At 40.5% G+C, this 22414-nt stretch overlaps 1 protein-coding gene across 1 annotated transcript in view; it reads left to right on the forward strand.

Moving 5' to 3' along the window:
• Positions 1-5804: 5804 nt before the first annotated feature.
• npffr1l2 (neuropeptide FF receptor 1 like 2) overlaps positions 5805-22414 on the forward strand; it is a gene marked incomplete at both ends in the record, with an annotated part of 33903 nt that continues 17293 nt past the window's right edge. The window contains one exon of the mRNA XM_080467148.1: positions 5805-6147. Coding sequence (XP_080323274.1) covers positions 5805-6147 — 343 coding nt within the window. The remainder of the gene's footprint in view (positions 6148-22414) is intronic.

The raw sequence follows: 22414 nt of genomic DNA on the forward strand, positions 1-22414 counted from the left end.
CGTTATATAACGTTACAATACATTACATTACATTCCGTTACAATACATTACATTACGTTACAATACGTTACATTACGTTACATTGCATAACATTACATTATGTTACATTACAATACATTCCGTTACATTACGTTACGTTGCAATACGTTACGTTACATTACATTACGTTACAATACATTACATTGGGTTACTTTACAATACATTACGTTACAATCCGTTACGTTACATTACGTCACATTACGTTACGTTACATTACGTTACGTTACGTTACAATACATTACAGTACATTCCGTTGCGTTACAATACGTTACGTTACATAACGTTTCATTACATTACGTTACGTTACGTTACAATAGATTACAGTACATTACGTTGGGTTACAATACGTTACAATACGTTATGTTACGTGACATTACGTTACGTTAGAATACGTTACAATACATTACAGTACGTTACGTTAGAATACGTTACAATACATTACAGTACGTTACGTTACATTACAATACGTTACGTTACATTACATAACATTACATAACGTTACGTTACATTACATTACATAACGTTACGCTACAATACATTACATTACATTACAATACATTACATTACATTGCATTGCATTGCATTGCATTGCATTACAGGCTGTAGCGCCTGGTGGTAAATTCCTCAGGCGGGGCTCTTCATTATTATTCGATTTCACCCAGCGTTAACTTAATTTACATACATCGCATTTATAAAGCACATTACAACAATCTTGCCTTTTTAAGCTTGAGCGAGGCCTCCAGGGATTTGAGGTGAATTAGATGTGGAAGAGAATGAGCATAACTTTGCTGATACTTCTTGCTTGGATAACAAGGATTTAATATCAAAATGGTAGAATCAGAATCACAGCCCTTATCTGCAGAGGGCTGTGGGATCAGCCTGCCGGGAAATTCTTCTCCCATGCTTCTTTGTTTGAATGAAAATGTTTAGTATCTAATCAGGTAGCATTAAAAATCACAGACTGATGACATGAGTCTGTGAGAGAGAAACGGCTTCCAATATGCTTCTCTGCCAGACCAGCGGATCCCAGCTCCTTATATCGGTCCAGAAGGAACACACATACAATGTGCCTTCTATAATAAACAATGCTGATAACATACCATCTGACTTCACTTAAGCCTCTGGGCATCCTGGCAGGATGCGTTGTGACTTAGCATGTGATCTGCCTTGGCTTCCTGCAGCCAGCATCACATGAAGAGGAGATGACACAGAACATGTTTACTGATCACACACAAAAGTAGACGAAAATATGAAAATATATGAATGAAAGTATACGAATAGAAGTATATGAAATATGAAAATTCACATCAGATGAAACATTATGGTTCTTTTAAACAGCTAGTGAATAGAGAGACTTATTAAGACTCTTTTATTAACATACGTGTAAACAAATACAAACAGATGCTTCATTAAGCCCTTTTAGAAAATGTATGTGTTTTGTTGCTGGTTTACTGGAAATGACAGTTAATCAGTTAGTTGACAGTTTAGGGAAAACAAAAGGTACATCAGGGATATTTTCAAACAACACAGCAATCCATCTTTCAAAGCATTTTAGATTGATTGGAAAGAGAAACCTAAAAAAACAAAGGACTGCAAAATAAACTGCTTTTTTAAGCTCTTATATTTTCAGTCATTAATACATATGAGCATATCTAAACATTTATAAACCTGGACACATTTTCACATTTCTGAACACCTTTCTGTGTGTGTGCATTTAAAAATAACTATCCCGGAGAAAGTTGAACCTGACCTGCAGCTCTTCAGCCAAATTTCTTCTTTCAAACCGGTATATTAGAAGAGATGTGACAGAGTTAATAATCAGACTCATCGCTTGTTGTCTTCATCTTAACATCTCGTAGAAACATGGGCAAACAATCCAGAATAGATTTTAAGCCTCTCACTGAGCAGGTCTGGTGATGGGCGAGATCGTGAGATCAATTACTGATTAGTACTTGGACGCCACTGACAACGTGCATTCATTCTAACTTCAAATCATATCATATTGAGTTGCACTGCTGTGTAAACACACACACGAAGCACACATTGGAGCATTGGATTTTTCTCTAATTAAATTTCTAAAAATGTCCTGATAAAGACTCGTGCATCCAGAGGAAGGTTCTGCTTAAACAGCATCACTGTCATTCATGTTTCCAGGGATTTATTGCACCTGGACCGATTAGTGTCGCCGCCGACCAAGACAACAGCTCCCCACTGCGACCGACTCAGGACCCGTGTTGCCACAGTTACCTTGAAAAAGTAATCTGACTAGGTTCGATTCCAAGTTACTTTTTGAGTTACTTTCAGCAGCTGCCTCCAACACCCCCCCATCGTCTCAACATGAAAATGAAAAGCTCTGCTGATCCCTGCCTCCTGCTCCATGTTTATACTGATTTTACCTTTGACCTTCATTCTTTGTAGTATTTATATCTGACTCACAGGTGTATTATCAGATTTTTACTGTTACTGGTATTTAGTTACCCCATAATGTAGTTGCAGTCTTTCATTGATTGAATGATTGATTGAAAAAATGGGCGGGGCTTCCTGCCAATATACCTTTTTACTCAGGAAAATAAGGAAAAATAGTGCAACATCTCTGCAGTTGTGTTCTTGATGCAATGATAAGGTTTATTGATAATATTTTTTTAGTTCCAATTCTTTTGTGTCACCTGAAGGCATCGTTAGAGCGAGTTGGCCGGTCAAATAGCGTTCAGAGCATGGTGCAGAAATTGCCTCTGTGTGTGTGTGTGTGTGTGTGTGTGTGTGTGTGTGTGTGTGTGTGTGTGTGTGTGTGTGTGTGTGTGTGTGTGTGTGTGTGTGTGTGTGTGTGTGTGTGTGTGTGTGTGTGTGTGTGTGTGTGTGTGTGTGGAGGAGCGGCCCGGTTCTGTTTAATAATTAAGCGGCTTTATGGAGAAGAAACTCGTCCTGCTGGACGCTGCAATAGTAACACAGTGACTTGGAGAAGTAACTTTAATTTGATTACTGGTTTGGAAATAGTAACGCGTTAGATTATTAGTTAATGAAAAAAGTGGCGATATGAGATAAGGTTTTACCAACATCACTGCTCGGGATGTGATTTAGCTTTGATTGGGAAACTTCTTCCATTATTATTCTTCCTCCTACACATACACACAAATCGTGCCAATTAAATTGCAAACTCAAAAAGTGATGAGACGATGGAGACAAAAGAGGAAATTTCTGCGTTCAACTTTGAACTACCAACATTAAAACAAGTATTATGTATAAGGATCTGTATTTTATTGTTCTTCTATTTAATAGTGATCCCGGAGAGATCTGACATGCTGAAACACCCCACTCACACTGCATGATAAAGCCTTTGCACAGTGTTTTCTCACCTCTCATCTCCTTTCACCTCTGATGTGAAAGGCAAACTATGCGGGGCTCAGCGGATTAATCACATTTAGTCGTCTCAACAAGCTTTCAGCAGGGTCTATTTGTTTCAGGCTTTGTTTTGCCAGTGAGATAACCATGTTTACAATAACCTCACAAGTTAAGCTATCAATTATGTTTTCATAAATACACAATAATGAGGAACTAGTGTTTTTGTGATGCAGCGTTCAAGCAAAAGGCCAAAGCTTCATGTCAAAAGCAAAAGCCACTGCCCTATCACAGGGGTTCCCATCTGCTCTCACCCTGGGACTCACATTTTCCCATGGTCATCAAGTCACAACCCACTTTTCTAGAATTAAACCAACAAAAATAATTTTTCAAAAATATATGTTGAAAACACACATCAACTTTTATATATTTTTCTGTGCAACGTCCCTTTCAGAAAAAATTAATAAGAAACTGAAGGGGACCATGACAACTGCATGTGCAAAAGTAAACAACACAAACTGCTCAAAATAGATTTTTCACCTAACCAGGTCATTTGTGGAAGTTAATGAGACAGTTGGAGACGTGCGCTGCTGTTGAAAAGTTTCGAAGTCTGTGGTGACAGTAGACAGAGCTACTCTCAGATCACTCTCAGGCATGGTTTTAGGCAGAAATTGGTGTTTTGGGTGTCCTTCCAAAAATTATGGGTGTCCAAAATGTATTTAGTCAGCGGTGTGTGTGTGTGTGTGTGTGTGTGTGTGTGTGTGTGTGTGTTTGGGGTGGGGGTGGGGGTGGGGGGGGGGGTGGGGGGGGGGGGGGGGGGGGGGCATTGCTTCTTAAGAGTAATATATCTCATTTCATTTTGGAAATGAAAAATTAGATAGAACATAGCTCCATATAATTCATACCACCTGTGTGGATTCTGCATATACATATAGAATTCTTCAGCATCTTGGAAAGGAAAATCCTCCTCTCTGCTTTAACATTTGAACGCATCATAACAAGTCAGAGAATCACGAACCAATCAGAGGCCGCTTCTTAGAAGATTTAGCCCACATGGTGTCAATTGACCAATCATGTTGCTCATTACTGGGCATAATGCAAAACCGGAAGTCAGTTGTGATTTGTTTACACAAGCCGATAGTTTGCTATATTTTGGTGAAATATACCTCTTTCCTCCTGCTGTGTTTTTCTGACTCGATACACCATCTTGTGGTGTAAAGTTGTATTGCAAGACTAAACAGGCTAGTGAAAGTAACTGTCTTTGTTGGACACGAGCAGCAGATCTCTAAACTGAGATGAGATCTTAACAGCTGTTTTGTGTCATTTTGTCTTTTCTTCATTTATTCTCACTGAATCGAAAAACTCGAGCATATCTGGAATTTTCTGTCTTGGTATGAGGGCTTGTTGCCTTTCCATTCGGTATAAAATGATCACTATTATTATTATCATTATTATTAAAAATGATATAAATACCAAAACTAAAATATGACAGGGATGTGTATAAAGCAGCCAATAAACTGCACGAGTAAAACATGCATAGATGAAATCAATGCAAATCAGCCTAAAGCAGATTAAGATAGTTGGTATGACGTTTGCTTTCAAACTTGCCTGCAGGTCTTCAGTGCAGCACCGTAACCCAGAAATACAGTACTATGAACTTAAAATGTTAACTGGAGTTTCGGTGCATTCAAAAAATGCTATACAGTAAATATTTGTAGAAAACATATCAAAGAACAATTTGAGAAAAATCTGAAATCCTGTCTGTCTGAGTATTTCCTTGCAGACATGTCAGGGGGGAAAAGAGTCTGTCACCTGCAGACTTTAACATGTATAGTTCAAATAGTAACTATTCTACCTTTAGTTCCTTTAACATGCATGTTTTCACAAATTCACAGTGTAATATAGTCTCGCCTGCAAATACGCAACGAGCTTTGTGCAGCAATCAGCTGTCCAGTTCAGTGTCTCCGCTTTTTCAACTCTAATCTAACTGAAAAGTAACTCAAATCTGAGTTAGCACTGTTAATGAGAAAATTGCGTTTAGTTTTCTCTAATTTACACGTCGTCCCACAAGTCGTGTGTATGGACTCGTGCTTTGAACAGAGTTAAAGTGAAATTGTGAGGAAACACACACTCTTTTTCTCTCACAGATCCCGAAGAAAAATGTACTGAAACGATGGGAAGTGAATAAAAACACATTCAGTAACGTCACTCATTATGAAAACAGAACAGAGCACCTGATCAGAATATCACAAACAGGAAACGTTGAAAACAATATGGAACCCAGACACTGGGAAGACACATACTCACACACAAACGAGTACAATCCTCACAATTCGAGCAAATCACACAATGTTCTTAATTGAATTTTTCAATCAAGACAAATGATCATTATTACTTCATTTCCCTTGCAGTGCTGGCTCAGCCAAGGAATGGAGATACTGGACAGTATGGGTGAGGAGCAGCAGGAGTTTGAGGGATCACCCATCACAGCTGGCTTTTCCAACACCAGCCTGGCCGGCGCGGTCAACTTCACCAACGTTACCTTTTTCCCCTACTACCAGCACTCTCTGTACGTTGCTGCCACCTACATCCTGGCATACTCCTTCATCTTCCTGCTGTGCATGGCGGGAAACATAATGGTCTGTGTCATCGTGCTGGAAAACCGCCGCATGCGCACCGTCACCAACCTCTTCATCTTCAACCTGGCAATCAGCGACCTGCTGGTGGGGATCTTCTGCATCCCCACCACGCTGGTGGACAACCTCATCACAGGTATGTGTTTTAAAGCCATCACAGTGGGATGTGACTCATGTGTTGGTTTTGTCTCTATTTTCCCTCACGATTATTAGAGGAAAGCCAGAGCTCGGGGCCTCACAATTATCTGATATCTACAACCCAGACATCAAAGCCAATGTGACTTTGATGTTTTGGCCAATAATTTAATTCAAGATGTCGGTCTTCACTCAACAAAACCTATTCTATACATGTCTTTTCATTAGTGGATACGCCTGTCATTGTGTTTGTTATTATTTTTTTGCAGCCACTGAAGCAAGGCTTTCTCTTTTTACCTGACTTCAGAAGAACATATAGTCCTCACAAGGTATTAGAAAGAAAACAGAATTCTGAAATCTTCAAATAGTAAAGAAATACAACATGAAGAATCGCAATGACTCTACTTCCATCGTGACCAATACAGCAAAGACAAGATGCACATGCTCAGAAAGAACATGCAAACTCTTTCAACATTGATCCCATCTGTTATTCCATCAGAAAGTTCATACCTATTCCACCGTGCCACCGTGATGAACTCGAGCTCTCTGAAGTGTGAAGGAGAGCTTCCTGCAGCAGCAGCTTTCATCTCTCACCACCAATGGTTTTTCAGTTGAATATAAGTCTGGACTCAGTTGAAGCTCATCTGAAATTTCTTTTCGACCCTTTCCTTCTGCTGCTGAATGCATACTTTCAAAAACCAAAGTATTTTCACACAAATCCTAGTTTGTTTTTTTATATATCTTTTTTTTACAAAGAACCATTATGAGCAGACTAAGAGCTCCACATTAGTTTGTTCTGTGATAGAAGTTCACTTGAAAAGCAAAGTGAATCTGCGTTGGTACCTTTCTAAAAGCAGTACTTCCCTCATTGTTCTCACAAACTTAATTTAAGTCTATTTCTTATGATTCAGGCTGAAAGTAATACTTCACGTGGAGTTCAATACATCGTTTTTTCTTCGCTCTACACTTTTATGACTATAAAACTTTTGCTAACGTCACAAACTTGTAGCCTATGGAGTTGTTTTTTTTTTTTTTTTTTTTTTTTATACTATGATACGCAGAAGGAATTTTATAATCCCAAACCTTGTAAAAAGTAAAAACATATAGCCTCTTCTCATGAAGTCAAACCAGGGTGGGAGCAACTCCAAACTTCTGCAAGGTAAATGTATTTGAGCAGCACCATTTAGACACAAAGCAACTCAAAGTGCTCTGGAATGATATAAAGGAAATACATAAAAACAAGGTGATTAAGATTATTAAGCGGTTAAAGTTAAAGAATACATGAAAGCAAAATAATTAAGATAGGCATGAAAAGGAGTACGTGCCAAAACCAATGACCTCTGTTTTTATTTCGAGGTTAAATTGTTATTCTGTCAAATCATTTATTCCCCATTTAGTTCTTTATTTCATTTAGGTGATTTAATCATCATAAGATACAAGCAGTTTTTCCTTTTAGAAAATGTTGTATTCATTGAGTGAGAATTTTTCCTGTATTTTTGAAGACGTGTTTTTAGTCTTGTACTTATAAACCAGTCATCCCTTGTTGTCCACCTGTGGCTGACGTTACTGACACATGAGGTCACGTAGTTTTCTGGGTTGTATCTGATCGGAGATCTGATACAAGTACTCTGCAGTATCAGACATGATACTTGATACTTGTGTCTGTATCGATGTATTCCTAATACATATGAGAACAACGTTTCACCACAAATCAGCAGAGTAAGTAATGAACTCAGTTCATCTGACCTGTGGATCAGTGTTGCTGGTTTCTCATTCACCATGGAGAGGGTTTGATCCCCTATCGCCCCCGGCCATGTTTTAGAGTGTCTTTGAGCAACACATTGAATGCTTTGCACGGTAGCCGTCGTGTGTGTGTGTGTGTGTGAGTGAGTGAGTGTATAACTAAAAATATAAAGCTCTCTTGGGACTACTAAAGCAGTCAAAAACGCTAAAAGTGAAATACCATTTCTTCAAGAGGTGAATGATTTGCCTTTCCCTGTATAGAAATAGAAGCCGGTGAGACGTAATCAGCCTCCATCACTTCATGAAACGGCTGCACAGCTCACGACGAGCTCGCGGAAGCAAAAATAGACTTAAATCTGCTTAAAGAGAGAATAACACTATGCAAACCTTTTTCCAGTTCTGGTCTTGTTATATTGGCAAAAGGAGGCCTGAGTTACAGTGAAACTCATCAAGTTCCTTTTCAAGTCTTGACCTGCTGGACACTCTATTGATTGGGGACTCAATCACCAGGCAAGTCAGAACGGGAAAGACTGAAAATCTCACAGTGCAGGAGCTGACAGTGATGTTCCCCACTGTTTTGTCTCCACATCCCAGCCATATGAACATCGTCATCCATGCAGGCTCCAGCCACATACTGCGAAGCAAGACTGGTTCTGAAGTCTTGACAAATGACTTTTCATTACTAATGGAGACTCTAAAGGAGTTCGAGCCCCAACATGTTTTCATTTCAGGCCCCATTCCAACCCTGGGAAAAGGAATTGAATCTTTCTCTGGCCTTTCAGCCTTGAACACGTGGCTGACTTCAACATGCTTCTCCAATGGGATAAAGTTCATGGACAACTTCAACCTGTTCTGGAACTGTAAGGACCGCTTCAAACCGGACGGGGTTCATCCGAATATCACTGGATCCAGACTGCTCCGCGCCAACATACGTCATGGCCTCAGGATAACACACTCAAACAGGAGCATGACCATAACCACCAAGGACACTGGCGCTAACAGAGACTCAGGATCCACCGCTCCCCTCTCCTGTGTTCCTGTACCCCAGATCAACCAGGGAACCAGAAGGACCTCCCTGCCCCAGTCCAGGACCCAGAAACCTCCACTGCCTCAGTCCAGGACCCAGCAACCCCTCCTGCCCCAGTCCAGGACCCAGCAACCCCCACTGCCCCAGTCCAGGACCCAGCAATCCTCTCTGCCCCAGTCCAGGACCCAGCAACCCCTCCTGCCCCAGTCCAGGACCCAGCAACCCCCCCCCCCCCCCCCCCCCGCTTGTCAAAGCAGCAACATTGAACCTCAGTCAGTTGGAGCAGTTATTAAACATTAAAAGTTCTAGGCAGCATCCATCAGAGGAGAGATGAGAGAGACCCACTTTTAATTAATGATATTGTCACTGAGGATAAAATAGATTTCATATTTTTAACAGAAACTTGGTTAAATGAAAACAACAGTGCAGCAGCTCTCATTGAATCAGCTCCTCCACCCTTCAGGAGCTCCTCCACCCTTCAGTTTTCTCAGCGAGGTCATAGTGTAGAAGAAAGGAGGTGGAGGAGCTTCTTTGTATAACGACACGTATCAATGCAAACAGCTGTCGTATGGAAAGTTTGACTCTTTGAACATGTTGCTCTTCAGGTGAACTCTTCCTGTTGGGCAATATGAGCAACCATCTCCACACCACCCAAATACAATCCAAACTTCTTTCATGACTTTAGCAACCTGCTGTCTGCTGGATGTATTGATTATGACTGTTGTGGTAAGGGATGATTTTAATATTCATTGTGATAATCCAGAAGATAACAGTGCTAAAGAACTTCTGAACATCCTGAAAATGTTGGACTTTTCCAGCATGTGACAAATTCCACACACAACAAGAAACACATCTTAGACTTGGTTCTTTCCAAAGGCTGAAACATTTCTGAGGTTGTGGTGAAAGATGTGTGTGTTTCTGATCATGACCTTGTTTCATTTAAAGTCTCGACCTCAGCTGACAGCAGTAGAAGGAAAACAGAGCTGATCAGTAAACATCACATTGATGAAAACACACAGCGAGTCTTCAGCCAGACATTCACTAGCATGCAGCTCTGCTGCAGCTTCTATCAACCACCTTGTAGAGAACTTCAACTCGAAAGTTATAAACCTCATTGATACCATAGCGCCAGTCAAAGCCAAAGTAGTGTGTGATAGGAGGAAAGCTCCATGGAGGAATAATAGACTGGTTAAGGCCCAAAAAAGAGAGCGTTTTTCCAAAAAGTAAACGAAATGTAGAAATGAAATGAATGAGCGATGAGTCAGCACTTTTTACAACTCAACCCAGAGAAAACTGAGCTCATTGTTTTTGGCCCCAAAGAAGAAAGGTTAAAGTTCAGTGCTCATCTTGACTCCTCGTCACTCAGGACATCAAATCGGGCAGAAATCTGGGTGGAGTTCTGGACTTCACCCTGAAATTCAACAGCCACATTAAGACAAGAAGAAAATCAGCTTCCGACCATCTGAACAATGTTGAAGAATCAAAGGATTTCTGAGCAACAAGATTCTGAGAAACTTCTTCTGCTTTGAGTTTCAGTAGGTTGATTATTGTAACGGAGTGTTTACAGGCCTCAGGACAAAATCTGTCAGACAACTACAGCTCATCCAGAACGCTGAGGGTGGAGCACATTACACCACCACACTGAGGGTGGAGCACATTACACCCTCACACTGAGGGTGGAGCACATTACACCAACATACTGAGGGTGGAGCACATTACACCACCAGACTGAGGGTGGAGCACAATACACCAACGCAGAGAAGGTGAAGCACATTACACCAACACAGAGAAGGTGGAGCACATTACATCACCACACTGAGGGTGGAGCACAATACACCAACACAGAGAGGGTGGAGCACATTACACCAACACAAAGAAGGTGGAGCACATTACACCAACACAGAGAAGGTGGAGCACATTACACCACCACACTGAGGGTGGAGCACATTACACCAACACACTGAGGGTGGAGCACATTACACCAACACAAAGAGGGTGGAGCACATTATACCAACACAGAGCAGGTGGAGCACATTACACCACCACACTGAGGGTGGAGCACATTACACCAACACAAAGAGGGTGCAGCACATTATACCAACACAAATATGGTAGAGCACATTACACCAACACAAACAGGGTGGAGCTCATTACACAGGAAGAGGTTGACTCACTGTTCCTTCAGTCAGAAGAAACAAGGTGAAGCAGCTTTTTGTTCCTACCTCCTCACCTGTGGAACAAACTTCCTGAACACCTGAAGACTGCTGACACACTCACTTCTTTTAAATCAGGACTTAAAACATTCTTATTTGCACAGGATTTCAAATAAACTATAGACTTTACTTACTTTATTAAATATATCTTAATAAATCTCTTACCTTATTTATTCTACTTTTTATGTTGTTTTTAAAACTTTTATGATGTATTGCTTTTATTAAACTGCTTCTTATCTCTTTATAAAGTTTTTCTGTATTTCTTTTATTTCTTTGTAAAGCACTGTGAATTGCCCTGTCTTTGAATGGTGCTCTATAAATAAAATTTCTTGGAATGGCAGGTTGTCACTCGCATCACTGTTATTATTATTATTATTAAAAATGGTTACAATCTCAACATCCAAAATATAGTGAAATGTCAAAAAAAAACAACCTCCCTCCTTGTTGTGTTATGCACAGGAATATGCGTCTGTGATTATACTGTTTAATACTTTCCATATACCTTTAATATTATTTTTGTTATTTTCTAGTAATATATTATAAAAATCCTTCGTGCATGCTGTCATAATATTACTTAACTTGTTTTTATGAATGTTATGTTTATTTGCTGCCTCTTTAGTTCTATATTTTTTTAATTCTCTATATGATGTATATTTGTTTTTACATGCATTTTTAACCCCTTTTTCATCCATTAGTTATCTTTAAATTTTCTTTTCCTGCTGTATTTTATAATAGGACAGTTTTTATCATATAATAACTTCAATATTCATTTAAACAAATCTATCCTAAGCATTATCAACATGCTTTTCTTTATATTTTGCTTTAGTTTATTCAAAGATTCCTCAATCCGGACTCGTCTGTAGTGATGTTCATTGTCTGTTTTAATATTTGTTATAAATAGTAAAGACTAGAAGGTGGTAACCAATATCATTTATTCATAATCCACTCACTATATTATCTAAAATATTTCTAAGTATGTTATCAATTAATGTTGCACTATGTGTAGTAATCCTGCTGGGTCTGGTAATTTGGGGAAATAGATTATAACTGTCCCGTGTATTTAGGAGTTTTTCTATCTTTTAATGTTTCTGTGAGTTGATATTGAAATCACCACAAAATAACTTGACTTTTTGATTAGTTTTAGAGAGATATCCCTCCATCTATTCTTTAAATATGTCTATAAGAGAACCTGGAGCTCTGCAAATACAACTCACATTAACGTTTTTCTTTTTCTCTAAAAATATTTCTATAGTTATACATTCCAGTACATTGTTCACCACTGTTGACTTTTTTTCCACCACCTTGAATTCAAGGTTTCTCTCTACAAACAAGGCAACCCCCACCACCGCTCTTGTTCTGTCTGTTTCTGTGCACCATCTCATAACCATCAATGTTAAAGTCCAGGGCCTGGTTGTTCAAACCTGGATTATTTTAACCACTGGTTAAGCCCTAACCACCGGTTAAATCCTTAACCTGCCGTTAGCTAACCGACCGTTAAATATGTGTTGTTTAAAACATGGTTAGTCGTCCCGTTAGTTAATGTCGCCGTCAAAGTTAACTGTGAGGTTAACAACAGTAGTTAGCGTCCCTGACGCCGCTCCGCCCAAGGCTCCGCCCACTTCTAAGTCTCCAAGCTTCTGTGTTTTGTCTTAAGCATTGTGATGGAGGCAGCGCTGTGTTTTTATCTGCTCTATTAAACTACCATAAAGCATGACAAACTACCAGGATATTAAAGTGGAAGATGAAAACTGAGCTGGATGATCAGAGGCTTCATGTTGCCTCATCTTTTTTTAATTTTGACCAGAGAGAACGATATAGAAAGTGGACTGAGTGGCCAGAGAGAAAAATAATAATAACGCGAGGGAACGAGATCATTTAATCTCTGGCCGTGAGATTCTTTACTTGTGGCCATGAAGGGAGAGGTCTGTATGAGGCTGTGTTGCTCCGCTATGAGACGCTCCACAGAACTTCTTTATAATGAAGCAAAGTGTTTGGTTCATCAGGAACTACTAAACAAATTACATACTACTGTAAATGAAAGCTTGGAGTTTTTAGACATATAATGAGCCTTTTATTAGCTTCATGTGAAAGAGAAGTTTTATTGTCGACCAGCGTGTGTTTATGTAGGTTGCTATGGAAACAGCTGTAGAGCAGCGTTCTATCATTCTACACCTCCATTCCTCCATGTTGAAGCTTTTGATTCAGACACGTCCAGAAATAAAGTGAAAGGAGCAGAAATTCACTATGTAATGCTGAAATGTTGAAAAGTAACCCCCAGCTCATTTATTTATGGAGGGAATACGTGATTCAGAGCTGCTGAGGATTAGATCCTCTCTTTTAGGATCAAGGTGAGTTTAACTGTCTGTATTTCACATGCTTTAGTTATTAATAATAATAATAATTTATATATATATATATATATATATATATATATATATATATATATATATATATATATATATATATAATTATTATTATTATTATTATTATTATTATTATTATTATTATTATTATTATTATTATTATTATTATTAATATAATTTATAAAAAAGTATTCTAAGGCCACTCCGGGGCTCCATAGAGGCATAACTCTTCATTACAGTATTAACTTATACCAAAGTTCAGGCCACGGTCCACCCTATCCTTCCTTTCTTGAACTGGTATCATGAACGCAGCGCTGCCAGTGAACGCTATGGTGAGAGTTAACCACTGTTAAAAAGTTAGTGGAGGTCCAGAGGTGCGTTAACTTTAACCAAGTTTTGAACAACAAGATAATAGTGCTGTTAAAGTTAACGGTCAGTTAAATGTATTTAACGGTGTGGTTAAACGATAACCGAGTTTTAAACAACCGGGCCCTGGCTTCCCTCACTGATTAACCAGGTTTCTGATACAGGAATAATATTAAATGGATGTTTGTAATGGATTTCCAGTTCATGAGGATCGCCTTTTTTGCGACGCTTAGAGAAACCAGGAGCATGCACGACTCATTTTTTTCTCTTTTAATTTCTGTGAGATCACCTAACAAGCAAAGTGAAGGTGAGACTGGAATAGGGTGGCCCAGGCGTAACGATAAATCTTCACAAATCTTTTGCCAGAATGTTTGGACTGGCGTACACAGCCAAAGTGCGTGTAAATAGGTATCGGGGAGATCACCTGTGCAGTTTGAACATATGTTAGTGGGAGTGAGCCCCATCTTGAACATCCTTTGTCCTGTGTAATGAACTCTGTGAAGGAACTTGTATTGTATGAGCTGTATATTGGGGTTTTTGCTCATTTTGAATGTATTTGTACAGATTTGTGACCAAAACGTTGGGTCTCTGTTGATGTTGAGATCTTCTTCCCATTTGAAGGTGGGAAGGGATATTGAGATATTTGAACCTGACAGGATTGAGATAATTTTAGAAAGAGGTTTAGGAGCTGAGATCTTCAGGAGATTTGTCACTGTCTGAGGTAAGTTCAGGTTAATCTGTTCTAGTTTGAACTTAGTTTGTATTATTGACTTAAGCTGAAGACATTCCAGATAGTTGTTTTGACTGATGCCATATGTTTCTATTAGCTCATTAAATGGAATAAAAGAGTTATTGGAGATAAGTTGTTCTAAGTGTCTTATTCCTTTATTTTTCCATCTTGGGAAGTTTATTAGTTTCTTTCTTTGCAGGATGTCGGGATTGTTCCAGAGGGTGTGAGTTTGCAGGGAATGAGTGAAGATCCATTCATTTTAAGAAATTCCCACCAAGCTGTCAGCGATGTGTTTATATTGATGCTTTTAAAGCAGCTGTGCTTTTTGATGACAGGACTGAAGAAGGGAAGACCTCTGACTTGGAGATCTTCACAGAATGTTTTTTCAACGTCTAGCCAGCCTTCATCTAAGGGTTTCTGATTGATCCATTTTACAACATAAAGTAGTTTATTGGCCAGATAATAATTGTAAAAGTTTGGGAGTTCTAAGCCACCTTGGTCCTTGGTGTTCTGTAGTGTTTTTAAACTTATACGTGATGGTTTATTTTTCCATAAGAATTTTGAGACATGAGAATCAAGAGTGTTAAACCAGGTTTTTGGTGGTTTTGCTGGGATCATTGAGAAGATGTAGTTAATTTTAGGCAAGACCATCATTTTGATTGTTGCTACTCTCCCCATAAGTGAAATTGGGAGTGTCCTCCATCGAATGAGGTCCTCCTCTATTGCTTTAATAAGGGGGGTGTAGTTTAAGTGTACCAAGTCTGAGAGTTTGCCTGAGACGTTAATGCCGAGATATTTGATGTTCCCTGGTTTTAGTGGGGTGTTCGGTGTGTGCTGAAATGTAGAGTTGATAGGCAAGACGACTGATTTGTTCCAATTTATAGAATATTCTGAGATTGAGGAGAATCTATCTATTAACCCTATTGTTTCTGGAAGAGAGGTCTGTGCGTTTTGCAGGAAAATTAGCACATCATCTGCATAGAGACATATTTTATGTGTTACATTTGCTGTTCGTATTCCTTTTATGTTATTGTTCTGTCTGATGGCTGCTGCTAGTGGTTCGATAAAGATTGCAAAGAGAGATGGTGAGAGTGGAAACCCCTGTCTGGTGCCTCTCTCAAGATTGAACCTTGAGGACATTTGTTCATTGGTTTTAACACAGGCACTGGGTGAGGTATACAGTATTTTTATCCAGGAGAGGTAATTTTCTCTAAATCCAAATTTCCGTAGTGTAGCAAGTAGAAATTTCCAATTTACCCTATCAAAGGCCTTTTCTGCATCTAAGGAGGTGATAATGGCTTTTTGTTTATTGTGGTGGCAGTGGTCTATAAGATTAATTAATCTACGTGTATTGTTAGTGGAGTGGTCTATAAGGTTAATTAATCTATGTGTATTGTTAGTGGAGTGGTCTGTAAGATTAATTAATCTACGTGTATTGTTAGTGGAGTGTCGTCCTTTAATGAACCCAGGGTGTATGATGTGGGGTGTGATTTTTTTCCAGTCTGCTTGCTAATGTTTTACTAATTATTTTAAGATCTACATTGATTAGTGATATTGCGCAATAGCTAGATGGTAGTGAGCTATTATATTCTACACAGAAGAGGCATTATTTCTATCATCAGTAATCCCTAAGGTTTTCAAGTTTGTATAGTACTAAAGTTTATCAAGGTTAGTTTATCTGAGGCATTATTAAATTAAAACTTCTATCTGAATGTGTCTTTGTTAATAGAGATGTTATATTGTTCTGTAACTCAGTTTTCTTTCCATACAAACAAGGCAAACTTTGATTCAATTAATTTTCTCACAGAAGACCAGAAAATGTAAGTTTTTTGACTCAAGGGGAATATAGACAGCAAATCATTTAAAGTCAAACAGATTTTATGTAAGCCCAGAAAATGTATTCATCATGTCTGTGTATTTGTTGTTACAACACACTTCACTTCAAGTCCAGATCCACAAATCAGCACCATAACACCTCTACAGAATGTGTGAACACAACACCCGAGAGCAGAGCCAGAATCAATGAAGGAACACATCCTGCTACGTTCTCTGGAAAAAAAAAACTGTTTGAAACTTGATTCCAATCTTGAGCTGGCTTGACTTCTTTCGTGAGCAGAGAATGCAATTATTCAATTCAGCTTCAAAGCAGTTGATCTTTAATTTTCAAAAGGTAGACAGACTTTTTTTCAAACACATCACTGTTGTTGACTTGTTGACTGCCACCTCGCAACGGTAGATGACTCAAAACACAAAATAACCCAGATGATGGCCATTTCACTGACTTGGATGTGGACATACTTCTTTTCTCCAACTGACACTAGTCAAAGGAATATCGATTGAGTGTATGTGGCTGTCTCTTGGGAGGTGTAAACATTGGACAGCTGTATCACAAACTGTGGAGCCATTTCTCTGTGTTTATATTTCTTTTGTAGAAGCATATAGCTGGATAAACTGGAACCCTGGGGCTTCTGCAACTGAAGCCCCAGGAGGGCCAGTCAAAGGTTCCCTCCAAGCTGTTTTCACATGAAAGATGGACCGACGGCAGCCAGACATGCCAATCACAGGACCTAACTGGCAGTCTGCTTTTGTGTCCTTACCTCTTTCCTTTTTTTTGTACCTTGTTTCGAGTCAAACCAGGCGTGTGATTACAGCTTCTGGCTCTGTAAATGAAGGATTTATTGCACTTGCTTTCTTCTTTCAGACACTCAACAGGCACTTTAACCATTAGCATTTCATCAGCATGCAGGGCAGAGCTGTAAATCTCCCAGCATCACTGCAGGTGCTGATCAATATCAAGCGTGTTTTATTCAAAGAAGAGTCGATTTCGAACCACAGGAAGTGAGAGCAGGTGCACGCAGATCGCAAAAATGAAATCTGAACAAAATGTGGGGTAGTTGTTGCCCCTCCTCTAGCCCTATATGTGCATGTTCTCCCTTTTTATTCTTCACTAAAAGCTGCCTTTTGCAGCTTGAGTCGACTTTAATTGGTTCCATCTGAAATCCTAATTTGAACTAGGTAGACATGGAAGGTGGGTGGTTAAAAAATAATAATTATACAAATATTAAAGTATGTTTCTCATCACACCTCATTTTCATCCCTCCATCTCGCAGAATAAACGTTGGGCTGGTCACCAACAATCACACACACATTCACACTTTTGGACAATTAAAGTCACTACTTGATTACTATCACATGCTTTGTGACTGGAGAGAAGAGAAACCTGTGGAAACAGGAATACCCTGCGAATACCCCGCCACACACACACACACAATGAAACCAGTATCTCGCACAGAGCTTTGAAAATATATATTAGGAATGAGTGGCTCCACCTGCACTCTTGATCCATCCACACTCATTAAGGCCTATCTCCATTCCATCGCTCTTCTCATCACCACAATCAATAATTCATCCCTCAGCTCTGGATCAGTACCACAACCCCTCAAACTTGCTGCCATTACCACATCCTTAAAAAAAACTGGACTCCATCCTAACGTCACAAACAACTTCCATCTAATGCCCCGTTTACACGACAACGAATACGAGTGTATTCGCAAAACTTTCTTCACTTTTTGGGAGTCCGTTTACACGACACCAGTGTGTGGATCCACTGTGAAGTTTTTATCCCGGCTCCCAAGGTGGAAAGATTCTTTCACGCTCACTATTCCCTCCTGCAGAGACTGCCCAGAGGCTACAGAGCCTGTTACTGTGCATGCACACATCCCTCCTTCTCCCTCTCCTTCCTCCTGCTCATGCACTTGTAAACAAACATGGCCGACTCGTAGTGGTACAACTTGCGGTCCATATTCCAGTTTTATCGTCCAGATCAGTAGTTTAATAGTTGAGACTCTCCCTGATAGCATCCGATGCGTTATCAGTCCATGATGATGTCAGGTTCTCTCCATTTTCGTCACGTTTATAGTGTTTTGTTCTCTGCACACATGTCTGTGTGGTTTCATTACAAAATCAAGCAACAGCGCCCTCCCGTGGCCTGGCATACTAACTACATCATTGTCTCTGTGTCCGCTGCTGCCGTGTAAACACACTCCTTTTTTTAACAGATTAGGTGTTGTCATGTGAAATGTTGTCGTGTAAACGGAGCCTTATTTCCAAACTCCCTTGTCTTGAATGTTTTGGAGCTGCCAAATCAAAACCCACCTCGCCTCCAATGGCCTATCGAACCATTTCAATCTGGATTCTGCTCACAATACCTCTTAAGCAGCCCTTCTAAAAGTCACCAATGACATCCTCCTCTCCGCTAACTCGGGTGCGGAATCGAAAACAGGCTCTGACTGAGAACCGGTTCCAACTGATCAATTCCATCGGAATCGTGCACCTTATATGTGTTCAATTCTTCTTAACGATTCATTTCCCAGCACGATGTGAAGTCACGTTGCAGTACGTTGCATGACGCAGACCTCCTTCAGCCAGGAGAAAACATGGAGAGGAAGAAGGTCTTTAGTGGGAGATGATAAATGACAAAATAATACGATACGTTAATACATGTTCCACTCACCAGGTCCTGAATCCACAGAGTCCACAGCCTCTGGCCTCACAGCCACAAGGTCCCAGTTAAAAAAAATAAAAGTCTCGGTGCAAATTTATTTATTTTTTTTATATGTATGAGCCTCGAGTTTTCACACCATATAGTAAATGATCTACTAGAGTATGTCTACTGTGTAGACGTACACGATCTATTGAGGTCTACTACTGTATGTCTATGTATTAGATCATTCTGTGTTGAATATCCCCTCAAAAAAAGCACCAACACAATATGAAAACTCAGCATTCCCTGCAGACCGAGAGAATGTGTTCCTCCTCGTATGTCACTTCCACGTTCCTTTCCAGTCTCCGACCTCCCAGACAGGGTTAACTTGTCAACAGCATAAAATTAGAAAAAGTGTAAATTCCAGGGGGCATCCAATGAAGGCAAATACACATTTGACAGTTCTTTTTTAAGGGAAAAATTATAATTCAAGTTTCATGTTTGGAAAAGATAAAATTGTTCCTTTTGGTGCAGAAGACTGTAAAACTACTTTTGATATTGCATTGATACTGATAGAACCTTATCAATTCCCACCCGACCGCTGACTGTCCTCAACATCCTCATCATGCTTGACCTCACTGCAGCCTTCGACACCATCAACCACTTCATCTTCCTCTCCCGCCTGGAATCATCACTCGATATCACCGGTACCACTCTCACCTGGCTCTGCTCCGGCTCTTCTCTGGCTCTCTCCTGGCTCTCCTCTGGCTCTCTCCTGGCTCTCCTCTAGCTCTCTTCTCGCTCTCACCTGGCTCTTCTCTGGCTCTCTCCTAGCTCTCCTCTGGCTCTCTCCTGGCTCTCTTCTCGCTCTCACCTGGCTCTTCTCTGGCTCTCCTCTGGCTCTCTTCTCACTCTCACCTGGCTCTTCTCTGGCTCTCCTCTGGCTCTCTTCTCACTCTCACCTGGCTCTTCTCAGGCTCTCTTCCGGCACTCCTATGTTTCTCCTCTGGCTCTCTCCTGGCTCTCCTATAGCTCTACTCTGGCTCTCCAATTCTCTCCAATTCATCAACAACTGCATCTCCTCTGTCGCCCCCTGTTGGAGGCGTCCTCCATAGTTCGGTGCTTGACCCCTCCTGTTCATCCTCCACATCTCTTGGTCTCCATTTCTACTGTTGGCCGTCAACATACAGATCTTCATTTCAACCAAATCCATCGCCCCGACAACCTGCTCCACCCTGACCAACTGCCTCAGTGAAATAAAAACATAGATGGATTATAACTTTCTACAACTACGACAAATTGGACATAATAATCATCGGCCCCAAATCCTCAAAAAAAACAACTCCACCCTCTCCCCATCACCTCACAACCATAATCTGGGAATCATTCTTGACAGCATCCTCACCTTTAAAAAACACGTCCACCAGATCGCCTGGACCGCCTATTTTCACCTCAAAACATCGCCCGTCTCCACAACTCACTGTCCTCCGCTGCTGCTGAAACCCTCATCCACGCTTTCATCACATCCCGAATTGACTATTGCAACAGTTTTTCTGCTGCCCATCTTCAAACGTCCTCAATAAACTCCACAGTTCATCCAGAACTGCTCTCCTTCTCACCCGATCCATCTCCCATGATCACCCTGCTCGATCGCAATACTCCCTCCCGCAGCCTCCGTTCCTCCAATGCAAACCTTCTCTCAGAACTAAACACTGAACCTGAGGTGACAAAGCCTTCTCCATATCTGGCCCCCCACTCAGGAACTCCATCCCCCAACACATCTGTGACTACACCGACCTGAACACTGTCACATCTCCCATCAAAACTCATTGGTTCAGAAGTGCTTTTAATGCATAATATGACTATGTAAAGTGTCTTTGAGTATTTTGAAAGCACCATACAAATAACATGTATGTATTAATATTAATATTAATAATTCCACATTCATTCCACATTCCACAACCCACCCAGGGTTATTCTCACTGTAGAGCAGAAGCACTAAACATCAATTAAACAGTGCGTCCCACATTTTTCCCCCAAGATACAATAAATAGGGGAATGGGTAGGATGAACGGACAGACGAACAGATAGATGAACTCTTCCAACATGCACTACTTGTAGCGTGTTTGTTTCTCTAACAAACAACTTGGATGATGTAGTCCAAAAATCATGTCATTAAGTTGTATTCTTCCAAGCAGGGGAAAACCTCATTTTGGTGTAAAGGTAACATTCAATGCTTCGTAGGAAAACTTGTTGGTGCTTTCACACTTTTTACTCTGGCTTACTGGTGTGCGGACGAGGCTTTGCAGCGGTGAGCAGACCAGGCTTCAGACTGGCGGGAGCTGGGTGAGTCACAGAATTGGTCGAGGGATTCAGTGAGGCTAACTCTAGAGGTGGTGAGGGCCGGCCGGGTTGACTGCATCATCCTACTCCAGACGGAGAGGAGCAGATTTAGCAGAAGCCGAAAAAAGCCAACCATGAGTTGCAGCACTGGCTGTAGGAGTGCTGCGGTCCAACAAAGAGTGAAGAGTGGAGGCAGGTTAAGGCCACTTGAACGCGTATTTCAAAAACTGTGATATTTCTCGCCGTTTGGGCCTTGATGTTACACACGAACGCACCACAAACAATGATTGTTGAAAAATTTGGCCACAGTGGAGATTTAGAAAATCTCTGTCTCCAGTTGCATCTAAAGGGGGGTAGGTGGAATCACGCTGAGCAAGTTGGTCACACATGGCACGCCGGTCAGCACCAGGGTTGCGACATGTGACTCACTGTTTCCAGCAAAACAATGTAAAACCCACATACCTCAATAAAAACCAGCCCGAAAGCCTCAGCCTGTGCAGGGACCATGTTAAAATCATAAAACTATTATATGTGTAATAATGAACACACCATAAACACACAAATACATGAAATGAACTATGTAAAAAAGGTAAGAGAATTTGGCTCCCCAATTGGGGGATAACCACCATATCTGGCAACACTGGTCAGGCCGTGTAGATCCATTTTCAAGTGGTTGTTAAATGCAAGCCGACCACATGACTAGTGGTCGGCTAGGCAACATGTGGAGGGAAAGAAGAAGGAGAATGAGGGAAAAAGAGAGCACAGCTTTTAATAGCGTTTAACTTTTTGGCAAAGCCGCTTCCTCCGGCGCTTATCCGTGACGTCAGTCACACGTCAATGACAAAGCAGTCGTATAGAAAAAAATGTGAATTTAAGCTTCGACACGGCCACAAAACAGGTCAGGTTATAGTCACTGTGAGCAAAAAAATCTGAACTGGGACGGATTTCCCTGCAGTGTGAATGAGACCATAGAGGCAGCAGAAGTGCAGCAGGCCTGGAG

The sequence above is a fragment of the Lipophrys pholis genome, assembly GCF_963383615.2.
Source record: "Lipophrys pholis genome assembly, chromosome: 7".
Classification (NCBI taxonomy): Eukaryota; Metazoa; Chordata; class Actinopteri; order Blenniiformes; family Blenniidae; genus Lipophrys; species Lipophrys pholis.